The sequence below is a fragment of the Sebastes umbrosus genome, chromosome 15 (assembly GCF_015220745.1).
Source record: "Sebastes umbrosus isolate fSebUmb1 chromosome 15, fSebUmb1.pri, whole genome shotgun sequence".
Taxonomy (NCBI): domain Eukaryota; kingdom Metazoa; phylum Chordata; class Actinopteri; order Perciformes; family Sebastidae; genus Sebastes; species Sebastes umbrosus.
In genome coordinates, this window is record NC_051283.1 from 9,715,327 (window position 1) to 9,729,757 (window position 14,431).

A 14,431-nucleotide genomic window follows, 5' to 3' on the forward strand; every position below is an offset into this window, starting at 1 on the left:
GGACATGCATTGAAGCTCACCCAGTGGTGGAAAGTAACTAAGTATATTTACTACTGCTACTTTATACTTCTACTGCACTACATGTTAGTGGGAAATATTGTATTTTTTACTGCACTACATTTATTTCACAGCTTGAGTCACTAGTTACTTTGAAAGATGCAGGTTTAATAATAAAAAAAGTATAATCAACTAATGATGATGTATTATTATATAAACTACCCAGCAGTATATAAAGTAATTCAAATGAGCTCCAACTTTACCAGCTGCAACATTAAAGTGATGAAAACATTAATGCATCAATAATTATAATACAGTAATATAATATATATATTATTATGTATAATGAGTACTTTTGGTACTCAAAGTATATTTTGATATATATATATATGATATATATTTTGACTTGCATAACGCAAGCATATTTACCCTCTCCTATGTTGATAAGAGTATTAAATACTTGACAAATCTCCCTTTAAAAGGTACATTTTTGAACAGATAAAAAAATTAATTTGCGATTAATCTTGATTGACTATGGACAATCATGCGATTAATAGCGATTAAATATTTTAATCGATACTTTAAATGCATGACTTTTACTTGTAACAGAATATTTCTACACTGTAATATTGCTACTTTTACTTAAGTAAAAGTACTCTTTCCATCACTCACAAGCTCACACTGGTCTGCACCTCTCACAAGTCTCACTCTGGTCACTGTGATCACACCCTAACATGCAAACAATCAGCAACACAAATTTGCTGTCACTTCTGCAAATTACAAAAGCCGTTTCATGACACTCACAGAGGACTGCCATCAATTCTGAGTCTCTTGCCTCCCTCGAGTCTAATCTCAATGTTCACCCTCACCCAATACTATCCTTGTTTACTGAGAAATGTCCGTCTCTATGTGACTAACTGTATAAAAGCAAAACAACACACATATTCCAATTTATCTGGTAATTATTTCCCTCTTGCTCAGAGAGCACTCTCATCAGCCCACCATCCACTCCAGCATTACGTCATCCTCCCTGCCTACCTCTTTGACGTGCGTGTGGAAGGCGACAGACATGTCCAGCAGGACTTTGCGCTGCTCCACGCGGCGGACAAAGTCTTGGATTCTGTCTTCGAGCTGGTGGGCGGCCTGGTAGATCTCCTCTGGGTCGCACTCACCCGTCTGGGCCAGCTGCTCGGCCGCCTCCAGCAGCTTGTCTGCATTGGTGTACGTATTCTACGCCGAGGACCGGGGATGGAGACAGAGAGAGGAATGGATTAACCCAGGAAGACGATATAATACAAGAAAAACATATTTCGAACACGAGCAGAGAGAGAAACAGTAGAGGCACGGAGAAAAACAGGACATGTAGGGAGACGTGTACAATGATAGAGTCAGTGATAGTAGAGTTACACTGAGATAACTGAACATAAACACTGAGATAAGTAAGAGGGAATGAAGACAGAGAGTGGGTGAAGGTGACATAAAGAGGAAGAGAAAGATGCTACAGAAACAAATACCTACATTTAAGTGGCAGTAGACAGCAAAAATTCAATAATAACCTTTCAGCATATTGTAATTCAAGTGTTCTGAGAGACTTCTGCACCTCCTCATGGCTCTGTTTTCAGGCTTTAGAAAATCTAGCCCGTAACGGCAGATTTTGACCAATCACAGGTCATTTCAGTGAGAGTGTTTCTATTGGCTGTGCTCCGGCTGGTGGGCGGTGCTTGGTATTTCCTCAACTGATGTCAACATGGCGGCCGGGTCACAAACTTTCTCGTTTTACAGCTAAACAGTACACTACAAGATATTTCTGAAAACATTTTTGGCGAGAAATAGACATTAGAGTAACAGAATATTGATTCATATTTGATTAGCGCTGCCTAGTTTGACCATTTGATCGGAATTCTCGAGTGATTTACAGCTGCTCAGAGACGGCAAGGCTCCAGATCAGCTCTGATTGGTTGTTTTCCTCCGGTCTGTGAAATCTTGCAGATGCCATTAGGAGCACCGGAGGACACCGGAGGAACATGATTTTTTTTTCAGATTATGTGTCTCATGCACTACTGTCAGGACATAGTGACCGTTTTATAAAATAACTCTTTTTTTAATCATATTTTCTCCAATTCTACCCACTGCAGCTTTAAAGTGGGAAAATTGATATTAATATTTTTTGTGGTTAAAGCTGATCAGAGCTGCCATTCTGGGCAAGTATTTAACACAATTGTGTCAGTTTTTAGCAGTGGCTGAGGGAGATCTTTTACTAGGTTAAAGCAGCAATATAAAAATGTACTTAAGGTCGGGTTGGTGGTGCTGTTCAAATACATGTTTTGTTATATTTGTTTAAATCCTAACGGCAATCAATAAATCAAATGCTCTGACAAAAAAAATAAATGCCTCCGCTTTGCATCTTGCATCGCCCCGAAGGGGTTTATTTCACAACAATGACCGGCTCACTGTACATTATCCCTTACTTAGCTAGCTAATACATTTTACCTGATTAATCTAGATAACTTTAGTTAACAGGATAAACTACTGCTCATACCACAGCAACCCCTGGGTGAAGTGAAGTGAATTTAGCAAGGACGTGTCTTATTGCTAATGAATGCACCTTTTCATTTATAGAGGATGAATGTATAATTTCTTCTTTCAAAAGTGACAGTCTCACTTTGAAATTGCCTAAAAAACATTACTCAACATTTAAAGGAATAACTAAAATAGTGAAAAACACAATATCATTGCAGATTGTTTTCTTGTAGCTGTGATTTAAAATAACATTCACTGGTAACTATGTGCTATTTTAACATGAGGAAATGTCTCTGTTCCCACAGTGATATATTGGCTTAAACCAGGTGGAGGCTGAGAGTTACAGGAACAGAACCAAGCTACCTGTGCCACTTCCTCAAAGTCCTCGTGCCGTTTCTGCAGAGCTCTGGCTCGGTGGAGGGACTTTCCTACGCCCGTGTGTTTGCTGAGGAAGGCCTCGCCGTGGTTTTCTATCCAGTCCAGCACCTGTGCAGAGAGACAACACACAAACCAAGAAGTGAGACAGGCACAGGTAAACAGGCAACCACGAGGGGACGCTCTAAGGCGGCAGATAAGCCACAAGTGTTGACGATAATTAGAAGTGTGTGTGAGAGAAGAGGAATGACAGAAATAATGATCAGCATTGAACAAGGCTTTGCACCGAGCCCTTCTTTTTGTCACACTCCACACTCCCTGCACTCTTGTCCTTCACAGCGTTAACGGATGAACAGCATCTGCATGGACATATGACCCAATTCAGTTGCCATAGCAACAGTTGCCATGTCAACACGCTCAGGAATGCCTGTGATTTTTGGACAGTAAGCAACTGTATTATCATATTGGATCATTCGTTTGCGGCATGCTCATTATTACTGGTTTTCAAGCCTTTATTCTGCAGAAAACGCTTTCATTTGAGGCTTTTATTCATTTTTCCTTTCCACTGAAACGCATGATGAGTGAAGACGCAAGGTTTCAGCAACTTGCTCAAGGACATTTTGATAGGAAACATGGCTGCTGCTGGGATCAAACCCTCCATTAAGAGTAGGATTCTTCTAACCAGTAGGCTACCCTGCTATTTTCAAATTACTGTCTAACCCTCTCAGTGCTATACTGAAAAAACTGGCAATTATGTTTGCTCCTGGAATTACCACGTGTTTGAACATATGTGCGTGCATATAAACAAAAACATATATATATATGGATTGTCAATGGACTGAAATATTTATTCGCGATTAATCCTAAGTTAATCACACATTTTTTATTTGTTCAAAATGTACCTTCAAGGTAGATTTATCAAGTATTTAATACTCTTATCAACATGGGAGTGGGCAAATAAGCTTTCATTATGCAAATGTATGTATATATTTATTATTGGAAATCAATTAACAACACAAAACAATGACAAATATTGTCCAGAAACCCTCACAGGTACTGCAATTAGCATAAAAAATATGCTCAAATCATAACATGGCAAACTGCAGCCCAACAGGTAACAACAGCTGTCAGTGTGTCAGTGTGCTGTCTTGACTATGACTTGCCCCAAACTGCATGTGATTATCATAAAGTGGGCATGTCTGTAAAGGGGAGACTCGTGGGTACCCAGAGAACCAATTTTCATTCACATATCTTGAGGTCAGAGGTCAAGGGACCCCTTTGAAAATGGCCATGCCAGTTTTTCCTCACCAAGATTTAGAGTATGTTTGTAACGTTATTTAGCCTCCTTTGCGACAAGCTAGTATGACATGGTTGGCACCAATGGGATCCTTAGATTTTCTAGTTTCATATGATACCAGTGTCTTCACTGTAGCTTTAAAGCTAAGCCCGATACAACCCTAAAAATCGCAAGTTGCGGTTATGTGTTAAAGAAATTAGTGGCGTTAAAATTAATTTGCATTAACGCGTTATTATCACGTTAACTTTGACAGCCCTAATATAAACAAAAACATATATATGTGTGTGTGTGTGTGTGTGTACCTGCTGGACGTCCTGTTGAAAGACACAGAGCTGCAGACGTTGGTGCAGCCGCACTTTGCGGTGCTGCCAGATGTTTTCCAGCTGCCTCTGGTGATGCAGCACCTCGTGGATGATGTCCAGGACGTGGTGCACGGCCTTGGAATAGTTTGCTGATGCCGTCAGTGAATCAGCGCTGCCCGGGGTCAAAGGTCGCTGCAGCTTATCCAACAGGGCTTTGCCATCTTGGCTCACCTGAGGAAGAGTTAGAAAATAAGTTATAATGGTATTTTTTGTTTTACTCACAACTACTAGACAAATGCACAACAACACTGAATCACTGCAGCAACAATATGTACAACAAAAATGAATTACTTCCTACAGTGCATTAACAGGGCAGCATTTAGGTCATGTGTTAGTTTATTGAAGCAACTACAGCTAGAAGTGACCACTTCCTTTATTCTAAGTATAGAGAATAAGGGTCTAAAGTTTAAGCTCGGCCTGCAGATCATTCCAGGACCAAAGACCGAATAAACATCATCCAACCACCAACAGTCAGCAAACTGTGTGTCTGATTGCCCGGGAAAGCACACACATTTGTTGTTATATTTAGAAACTTAAAAAGGGAAATGATAAATGAAAGAGCCACAAAGGAGGAATTAGTGAGAAGCACAATGAAAAGTTATTTTTCACACTGTGCAGTTGCAATTCCTTTAATATTGTCAGTGATCACTCACCAGGGAGGCAACTGAGGGGGTTGAATACACTTATAAAACTACTAATTGTTGACACTCACGAGTGTGTGTGTATGTGCGTGTCATCTATAGTGGTTATTTGCAAAAAAAACACAAAATTGAAATGATTAGGAAATAAATGATTGTATTTTTATTTATATATTTGCTCTGATTAAAAAAAGTCTTGGCATTAGTAGTTCTAATTATATACTATAAGCTGTTTAGAGTTAGTGTTAGGAAGTTAAACAGGTCATAATTCCCTCTCTAATATCTATTTTATGTTGCTGTGAAAACATCTCCTTCAAACAACTGGATTTATTAAAGTTTCTCGACAAAAACTACAAGAATACATTTGAACGCATCATGTGAGCCTTATAATTTACCATCTCGCAATACTCATTTTTACCGAGTAGAGCTTGAACGCACCATAATGTGCTCCGTGCTGTCGGAAGACGAGCAGCATGCATGGGAATGAATAACAAAATATAATATGTGTCTGATTAAGTTAGTTGTTCCAGATGTTTTTAAAGTTGTTCCTCCACGGCTTATTTTGGATTTACAGTTGTGAAAATTGCAGCTTTATGTCTTCTTCACTCACACTGAAGAACTTCCATACCGATGACGTGTGTGTGTGTGATGTTACCGACTGTGCCGCTGTGTGCCGATGCAAAACCATCATGTGGCGGCTGCACATGTGTGTCTGATCGGCAAAAAACTTGGATATATGAATATGAGACTGCTTAAAACCGGTCGGCTTCTGATTGACGGTGCATCTCTAGCTGTTAGTTTAGGAAGCGCTTGATTTATGCAGCAGAGTTTTCTCCGAGTGGAGCATTTTAACGTCAATTTCGCTGTCGATCATGTTCATTTAATTGTGGGAAGCCGAAATCATGATCGCGATTAATCTTTGATTAATTGTGCAGCCCTACAGAGAAGTACTGTGTAGACTTTGGCTGGATGAAGCTTTAATTTTGACTTTATCCTACAAAGTGTAATTCTACCCCAGACAATATGAGAGCAGAGTCTGTGAGAGTAAACCTAATTTTAAAGTTTAAATTCCACTAACAGAGAAAAGTTACCACAGAAACTGTACGTGAATTATGTTCCAATAAAACAAAAAATCCAATTGTGTCTCTTAGAAGTGTATTACAACTTAAATAACAAGGATATTGCTGCAAATTAAACAGTCCATTTTTTAGTGATGTGATTACTTATTATATACATATATAGATGAAGCGTGGCGTTACCTCCGAGTAGGCAGCAGTGATGTGTTCATACAGGCCTTGGTGGTGGTGGATGGCGTCTTCAAGGTCCTGCAGCTCGGACGGCAGATCCACCTCGCCGCACGCCTTACACCACGAGTCCACGTTACTCATGTACTGCAGGGGGAAAAATCACACACTCGCATTTACACAAACTGCCACTCAGATGTAAAGCATTTCACATGAGACAGTGGTGATGTATACATCCTTGTGCTCCCCCCCATGAGTCACATGTAAGTCAGACATACCAGAGAGTGCAAGAAATCGCCTGAGGAGCATTTTTTTACACTATTATTGAGCTAAAAAATTTTCTTATGTATGGATATGAGCTCTCTTAAAGCGTTTTTTCAGAAGAATTATACATGGCTGAGTGTACTGCTGCTGCTCATTGGCCTGCAGTGACTTCCTAGAACTTTCAGTACACCCCCGTGGGATGGGATGAAAACAAAACAATCAGCAAGGCTGGCCTCAAAGAAACATCACAAGTTGAAGTGATCTCATTAATGCCTTTTAAACATCTCCCCCATGATAATTAGAATAAGATACATGAGGAGAAGAAAGATTTAAAGTGAGCTTCTCGGCGTGTGTGGAGGAGGAAAGGTTGGGGTGAAACCTCTCGGAAACAAAAGCTGTTTTCTATTTCAGCTTGCTAACATGAAAGGCTGGTCTGATGACGGCAAGTATTCCAGGTCGGAAAAGTCGTACCACCCGTGTTCCCCTAGTTGGGATTCTGCTCGTGTGCTTTTTCAGGCCATGAATCATTCCATAGTGGCCCGACTAATGAGCACAGACAGAAATAACAGCAGATAACAAATGCTTTACTTACATTCTGCATTATGTGCATGTAAATATATGTTAATGCAATGCATATGTTCGGCTTTATAGATTTAATGAGGCCAAATGGGTATTTTACAACCCAGAAAGTGTGTGCATACGTGTCCGTGTGCATCCATTAAGATAGTGAAGGTCAACACCTCAGCTGGTTCAAAACGTACATTAAAGTGAGTTTTACTGAATTCAGTTCCCGCTATACCCGACTTGAAGGAATACTCTGGCTTTTCGGGAAATATGTTTATCTGCGTTCTTAGATGAGAAGATCTGTACCGCTCTGATGGTAAATATGAAGTTCAGCTTAGCTATAGGACTGCTCTTTAGGTGAGCGCAGCTACTTACTAATTGTTTATATGTCATTTCTATCGTGTAAATCACTTTGTAACTTTGTTTTGAAAAGTGCTATATACTGTAAATAAAGATTGTTATTATCATTATAAAGTCCTGCTGTCACTGTAACACTTTGTTTTTTCTAAGAATTAAACAAACAAGATATAATTAATGAACTTTAGACATGCTGGTAGCTGCTCATGGGCTGGAAATATTCTATTCTATATTCTTGCGAACTTGAAGACATTGGAGACCAAACATCTATGTAGAGCTAAAGCAATTAATCAGTCAGTTGATCCTCATCAGCAACAATTTTGATTATCGATTCATCATTGAAGTCATTTTTAAAGGGAAATGCCAAAAAAATAGCTGGTTCCAGCCTCTCAAATGTGAAGACTTCCTGTGTTTCTTTGTCCTATATGATAATAAATCTTTCAGTTTCGTGCAGTTTATTCTCGGGCTGTCAATCAATTAAAATAGTTAATCGCGATTAATCGCAAATTAGTCACACGTCTCTTCAAAATGTTCCTTAAAAGGGAGATTTGTCAAGTATTTAATACTCTTATCAACATGGGAGTGGGCAAATATGCTTGCTTTATGCAAATGTATGTATATATTTATTATTGGAAATCAATTAACAACACAAAACAATGACAAATATTGTCCAGAAACCCTCACAGGTACTGCATTTAGCATAAAAGATATGCTCAAATCATAACATGGCAAACTGCAGCCCAACAGGCAACAACAGCTGTCAGTGTGTCAGTGTGCTGACTTGATTATGACTTGCCCCAAACTGCATGTGATTATCATAAAATGGGCATGTCTGTAAAGGGGAGACTCGTGGGTACCCATAGGACTCATATTTATTCACATATCTTGAGGTCAGAGGTCAAGGGACCCCTTTGAAAATGGCTATGCCAGTTTTTCCTCACCAAAATTTAACGTAACTTCATAGCATCATTCAGCTTCCTTCGCAACAAGCTAGTATGACATGGTTTGTATCAATGGATTCCTTAGGCTTTTCTAGTTTCATATGATGTCAGTATCTTCACTCTACCTTTAAAACTCAGCCCGCTACACCCTAAAAACCGCAAGTTGCGTTAATGCATTAAAGAAACGTTATTTTCGCGTTAACTTTGACAGCCCTAAAATAATCTTTACTTGCAGGCCTACTTAAGTTATTAGCGCATTTGTTTCTGACCTGGTCACATTTCTGGTGGAAGCTGGCCGACATCTCCAGAAGTGTGCTGCGTTCATCCAGCGCCGCGGCGAATGCCTTCCACTCCTGCTCCAGCTGGCCTGAGATCTGCTTGATCTGCTGGGAGGCGTAGTGACCCGACTCCAGCAGCCGGTTGCCCACTGACATGATGCGGTTGATATTCACGTACACGTTCTGCACGGCGGGACAGGGAGAGAGAGAGAGACGGTTGAACAGAGGGGGTTGTGGGTAAATTAAGCACCCGACATTGAGGAAAGTAAATCAAGCACTGCAAGTAAAAGAGGAGCGGAGAGATCAAATTGTTGCCATCGTTTCTCATCCGAGGACGGAAACTCTAGCGGCTGGATTGATTCCTCCTCTCAATGGTTTCATAACAGTTACGTAAGGCACACTGTGGATAAAAGAACAGGATTACTTAATACCTGGTTGTTGTGCTGCTGCTAACACGCAGAAAATGTGACTGCGCAGGCTGCTCCAGTCAAACACAGTACTAGAGGTTGACGCTAAGTGCAATAACTATATGATTATAGAGTGCAGGGCACGGACTTGATAGTCCAAGTGGGCGGAAAAAAAGCATTACCTCCTGCTGCGAATCAGTGTATGTGTGTCTTACCATGCAGTTCATGGCGAAGTGGTTGTGCTGGGTTTGCAGCTCGACGGCGTGGGGGTGGTTGTTGCCAATCTCTGTGTAGCCTGCCAGGAACAAACCCTTGTTGTGCATGATCCAGTCAAACATCTGAAGCACGGGGAATGACAGAACAGACACAGAAAAAAAAAAAACAATTAGCCAATTGAAAACATACATACACACACAAGGTACCATTCACCTTTCACAGATCACTGCAAAAGCAGGTGAAAACAAACAGCTGGCACTTAGCCGTGTGGGTAGACCGGAGAGTGTTTGTGTACTGCTGCAGATAGTTGTCCTCTTTCCAGCCCAGAACACAGAGAAACGGACTGCCTCTATTAAGAGTATCCTCTCAGGCTCTCCTGGAGAACAAACTCGTGGCCTATGGTGTCCTAGCAACAAGCTCCTACGACTGCAGTGTATCCAAGACTGCAGCTCTCTCTCTGTTGCTGCAACCTGCTATTTTATTCTACTCACTCAAACATGGAACATTTCTCTCGCTGTCTCTTTCTATTTTGTGCCGCAGCTGTCATCACCTGAGTTGTCTGGGTGACAGCCAGAGTAGGTGGCTTTGTACCTGCATAAGCTCTCCCCCATCTTCCTGTCTCTCATGCTGCCATGTGGTGGAGGGTAAAGCTGGTTTATTTCTAGGGCTGGGACGATACACCCATTTCCTGATTCGATACTATCACAATACTTGGGTGCCGATTCGATATGTATTGCGATTTTTAAATATTGCGATTCTACAAGTATTGCAATTCAATGTTACGATTTATTACGATTTTTGTGAACTTTTTAAAACACTACACCGTGGGAAAAAGTTGAATCATACACTTCTAGGGACTTTTAAGTTGAAATATATCTAAATGAATACATTAAAATGTTTGATTTTGGAGTTTGATATGGAGTCAGAGATGTCCTGAAGTCAAATATATCAGTCATTGTCAGGCATTAATCATAAAAACTTTTTTCCAGCAACCCAAAAATCAAAGAATAAAGACATTTCCCTCACAAATTAGTGGTATTTTCTTTTTAATTTATAGGGGACATGTAATGTTTTATACTTCTGGTGAATATAATCCAATTAATCTTATTCCATATACTTTATGTATTTTGTATATACAGTTCCCTTTGTTAACACCTTATTTTGAAAACCGGACGTAGTCACACGTATATACTGTACTTCCGCTAACTTTGCCAAGTCCGTGGCTAGCTCTGCTGTCAGCTCCGTTCTCTTTATACATCAATGGTCAACTCCATCGGGGCCGTTTGAATGCATTTAACATAAATGTCAGTATATGGGTGCTCTACAGTTGTAGCGTCGGCCGATTTGACCACGGAGATGAGAGTGGCAGCAGACTCGACCGCACGTTACCGCAATACGATAACGTTTTGTGCCGATGACAGAGTTAGCATGCAGCTTTAACCGTGATGTCTAGCTCTGCTTTTCCTGTCGATGTGTGAAACCCAAAGTGTTTCCATACTTTACTGCATGTGTAGTGTTTACCACTTTGGATTTAACATGTGAGGGTTCAAGTCGTATCCACACGGACCCTCCACTGTTTTGTATTTCCTCTTTGAGCCGGCTGCGGTTTGTTTTGTTTGACGGATTTAGGAACGGATATGACGTCACGTTACTCGGACTACAACAATAAAAGCGGTAACTTCCTTCTACCTCTGCATAGACTCAAATTAAGGTGATATATTGATTCTGGCATTAACAAATCCATTTAAAAAAAAAAGAAAAGAAATCGCCATACATAGGTGAATCAATTTTTCCCACCCCTATTTATTTATGGAATAAAGTTTAAGCCACTGTTTAAGGGCCAAAATAAAACAGGACATGAATTCATGAGCTCTGCATATGCAGCATAAATCAATGCCTCTCAGTGGGTGTAATTAAGATTTTGTTTATATTGGCAGTTGTCTGCCCTACAGTGATCACCAACAGTGGTTATGGATTACCGCTACATCACTGCTCATGCCAAATGACACCCCCAACTCCCGCCATCCACCGACCTTCTCTGCGTCCTGCTCAAACAGGCGCAGCTGGAAGCACTGATCCAGCTGCAGCTTGCGCACGTGCCAAGACTGGTGGAGGTGCTGTCGGGTGGAGTGCAGTTTGTCCAGCAGCTGGGTGATCCGTGGCACCAGGCCCTGGGTGTCAGCGTTACACATCCCGCCGCTGCTGCTGCTGCCGCCGCTACCGCCGCTGCTGCTGCCGTTACGGTTGGAGAAGGACTCGCTGCTCTGGATTCTCTGGAGCAACCTGGAGATGGATTGTGTTTTAATGTCACGGCTGCATTACTCATTCTTGTGATATGCTATTACTGCTTTACTGAACAAAAGCTTTGCAGTTGTGTGAAATATGTTATACGGGAAATGTTTGAGTTGATTAGCACAGATAGATATCACGTCAACAGTAGTAAGAAACAATAAACAACCATTCATAATGTTACATTTGCAGGGGTTGGATGCTGATATTATATTTAGATTCAAGCATGATATGAAGTATATTAAGTGTTTATAGTTGTTCTGAATGACTACACTGAAAAGCGTGCCATCACATCGTTTAAAAATGGGGATAACGACCAAGCACCTAGGAAAAACATCTGGAAGAAAGTGATGAAAGTTTCCAAAAGGAAAAGCCACAACTTCAGTATTTCTGCGTGCTGACCTCTGTCCCTCAGTGTCCAGCTCCTCTATCGGGGCTTTTATGACTTTCTTCTTCAGCGTGGCGTGTTCTTCTATCATCCGCCTGGCTCCTTCCAGGTCTTGGGGAAAGTCTTTCCTCGACACGGTTTCTTGCATCTCCTCTAGTCGAGTCAACATCTGGGTGGCGTGACCAGAGAACTCCTCGAACGCCACACGCACCTGGACAAAAACACAGTGAAAACATCTGAGTGAGGGGCTGTATGTTTACGAACATGAATGCTGCTTAAAATAGATAGCTCAATCGATTACAATACTTAATCGCGATTAATCCCATGATTGTCCGTAGTTAATTGCGATTCATTGCAAATCAATCGCACATCTGTTCAAAATGGATCTTAAAGGGAGATTTGTCAAGTATTTAATACTCTAATCAACATGGAAGTGGACATATATGCTGCTTTATGCAAATGTATGAATATATTAGAGCTGTAATGCGTTAACGCAAATTTGATTTAACGCCTCCAATTTCTTTAACGCATTAACACAAGACATTTTTCGGAGGTTGTAGTGGGCTCAGTTTAGTTCAAGCAAGAATAAAGATACTGGCATCATATGAAACTAGAAACTACTAACTTTTCATTCACGTATCTTGAGGTCAGAGGTCAAGGGACCCCCTTTTAAAATAGTCATGCCAGTTTTTCCTCAACAAAGTTTAGCGTAAGTTTGGAGCGTTATTTAACCTCCTTTGCGACAAGCTAGTGTGACATGATTGATTGGTTTCTTAGGTTTACTATTTTCATATGATGCCAGTATATTCACTCTTTGAAACTGAGCCTGCTACAACTTACAAACCGCAAGTTGCGTTAATATGTTAGAGTAATTAGTGGCATTAAAAAGAATTTGGGTTAACGCGTTAACTTAATGCGTTTATACTTTATCTACTGCTACACCTGTAAACAACAGCCACTGCTACTGTCCATTTTCAATGCAATTTCATGCCTTGTTCTCTGTGCTTATTGAGTGCATTTGGGCGTTTTAGGGATTTCAAGATAGATTTCTGGATCAGTCAGACGGGCTGGAGTGACAGGATGCCGATCTCACCTCTATCCACTCTTCATGGTTGTAGTCCAGGCTGCCGTCAAAGTCTGACGTCAGTTGGGAGGGGTCAACGACCTTCGTCAGGCCCTCCAGTGACACCATGGTGGTCTAGGGAGAGGAAGAGGGAGAGGGAGAGAGAGAGAGAGAGAGAGAGAGAGAGAGAGAGAGAGAGAGAGAGAGAGAGAGAGAGAGAGAGAGAGAGAGAGAGAGAGAGAGAGAGAGAGAAAGGGATTGAAAAGGGTTTAGGCAGATTTAGGTTAATTTCATTTGATTGGGTGCAAAATGCTACTAATCTCTCCGCTCCTCTCGCTGCATTCTTTGATGCCTTCTTGTGTTGTTGAAGATTTCGTTTTTTAGAGAAGACATGACTAGTTCCCAAAACCTAGCAACACAGGATTTGTTAATGACAGCAGAGTTGCAGGGATGTGATTTTTAGAGAAAGCCGTGTAATTAATAACTTAATACATCAATGGCATGACTTGAGCACATTTTATCCTCTTCATCCTGCCAATTCAAACACACTGACTGCAGCTTCACTGTGCCGTAGAACATTTTAAAACGCAGCCACCCAAAAACTCTTTTTACAGCATCCACATCTAAGCACAGACCAAAAAGCTCTTGTGCACACGACATGTTGTCTTTTGTGACTTCTAAACACTCAAAACACCTTTGCACAGTTTCTCTTTGAGCCTCTGGTCGTCCTTCACTTTAGAGTGACGCGAAACTCGAATCCTCTCCGTGCAAACGACTGCATATTACAATATCAGTTTCAGAGATACAGTAAGGAAATGTCTCCCTGTTTGGTTTCAGTGCCTCTGTGTTTCTGCTAAGCCACCTCCGCACAACACCCCCACACACATGGCCAGAGATGGATGGAGACAGAACGATAGCTAGATAGCTTTGTGTGAGCCAAACAATGCAGAAACACACTGTTGTCCTTGGGTAAAAAAGCACAGTGGCTCTTGCCAGGGGAAAAATACTGATATGGCCATGTTCGCTATTGTTATTCAGGTTAATTGATTTGTACTCTGTTGAATGGCGAGAGGAAGAATCGGTCAGGGCTCGCTTTTTCTCCCACGGAACCGTGGAGCAATTTATCAACCCTCAAAATCGAGGTTGCATTCGGCTCTCTGCGCTTCGGTTCGCTGCTTGCTTTCTTCCCGTCTCAATTCAACAGGAAAAGGGGAGAAAATCCTTCATACAC

General features: G+C 41.1%; 1 protein-coding gene across 11 annotated transcripts in view; it reads right to left on the minus strand.

The window, feature by feature from the left end:
- LOC119503957 (triple functional domain protein) overlaps positions 1–14,431 on the minus strand; it is a 108,182-nt gene that overhangs the window by 40,561 nt on the left and 53,190 nt on the right. For all 11 annotated transcript variants that reach the window (XM_037796026.1, XM_037796019.1, XM_037796021.1 and 8 more), the window contains 9 exons: positions 13,231–13,335; positions 12,152–12,348; positions 11,494–11,743; positions 9,460–9,582; positions 8,829–9,020; positions 6,449–6,580; positions 4,492–4,722; positions 2,881–3,003; positions 1,036–1,227 (listed from right to left, as the gene is read on the minus strand). In XM_037796026.1, the coding sequence (XP_037651954.1) occupies positions 1,036–1,227; positions 2,881–3,003; positions 4,492–4,722; positions 6,449–6,580; positions 8,829–9,020; positions 9,460–9,582; positions 11,494–11,743; positions 12,152–12,348; positions 13,231–13,335 (1,545 nt within the window). The remainder of the gene's footprint in view (positions 1–1,035; positions 1,228–2,880; positions 3,004–4,491; positions 4,723–6,448; positions 6,581–8,828; positions 9,021–9,459; positions 9,583–11,493; positions 11,744–12,151; positions 12,349–13,230; positions 13,336–14,431) is intronic.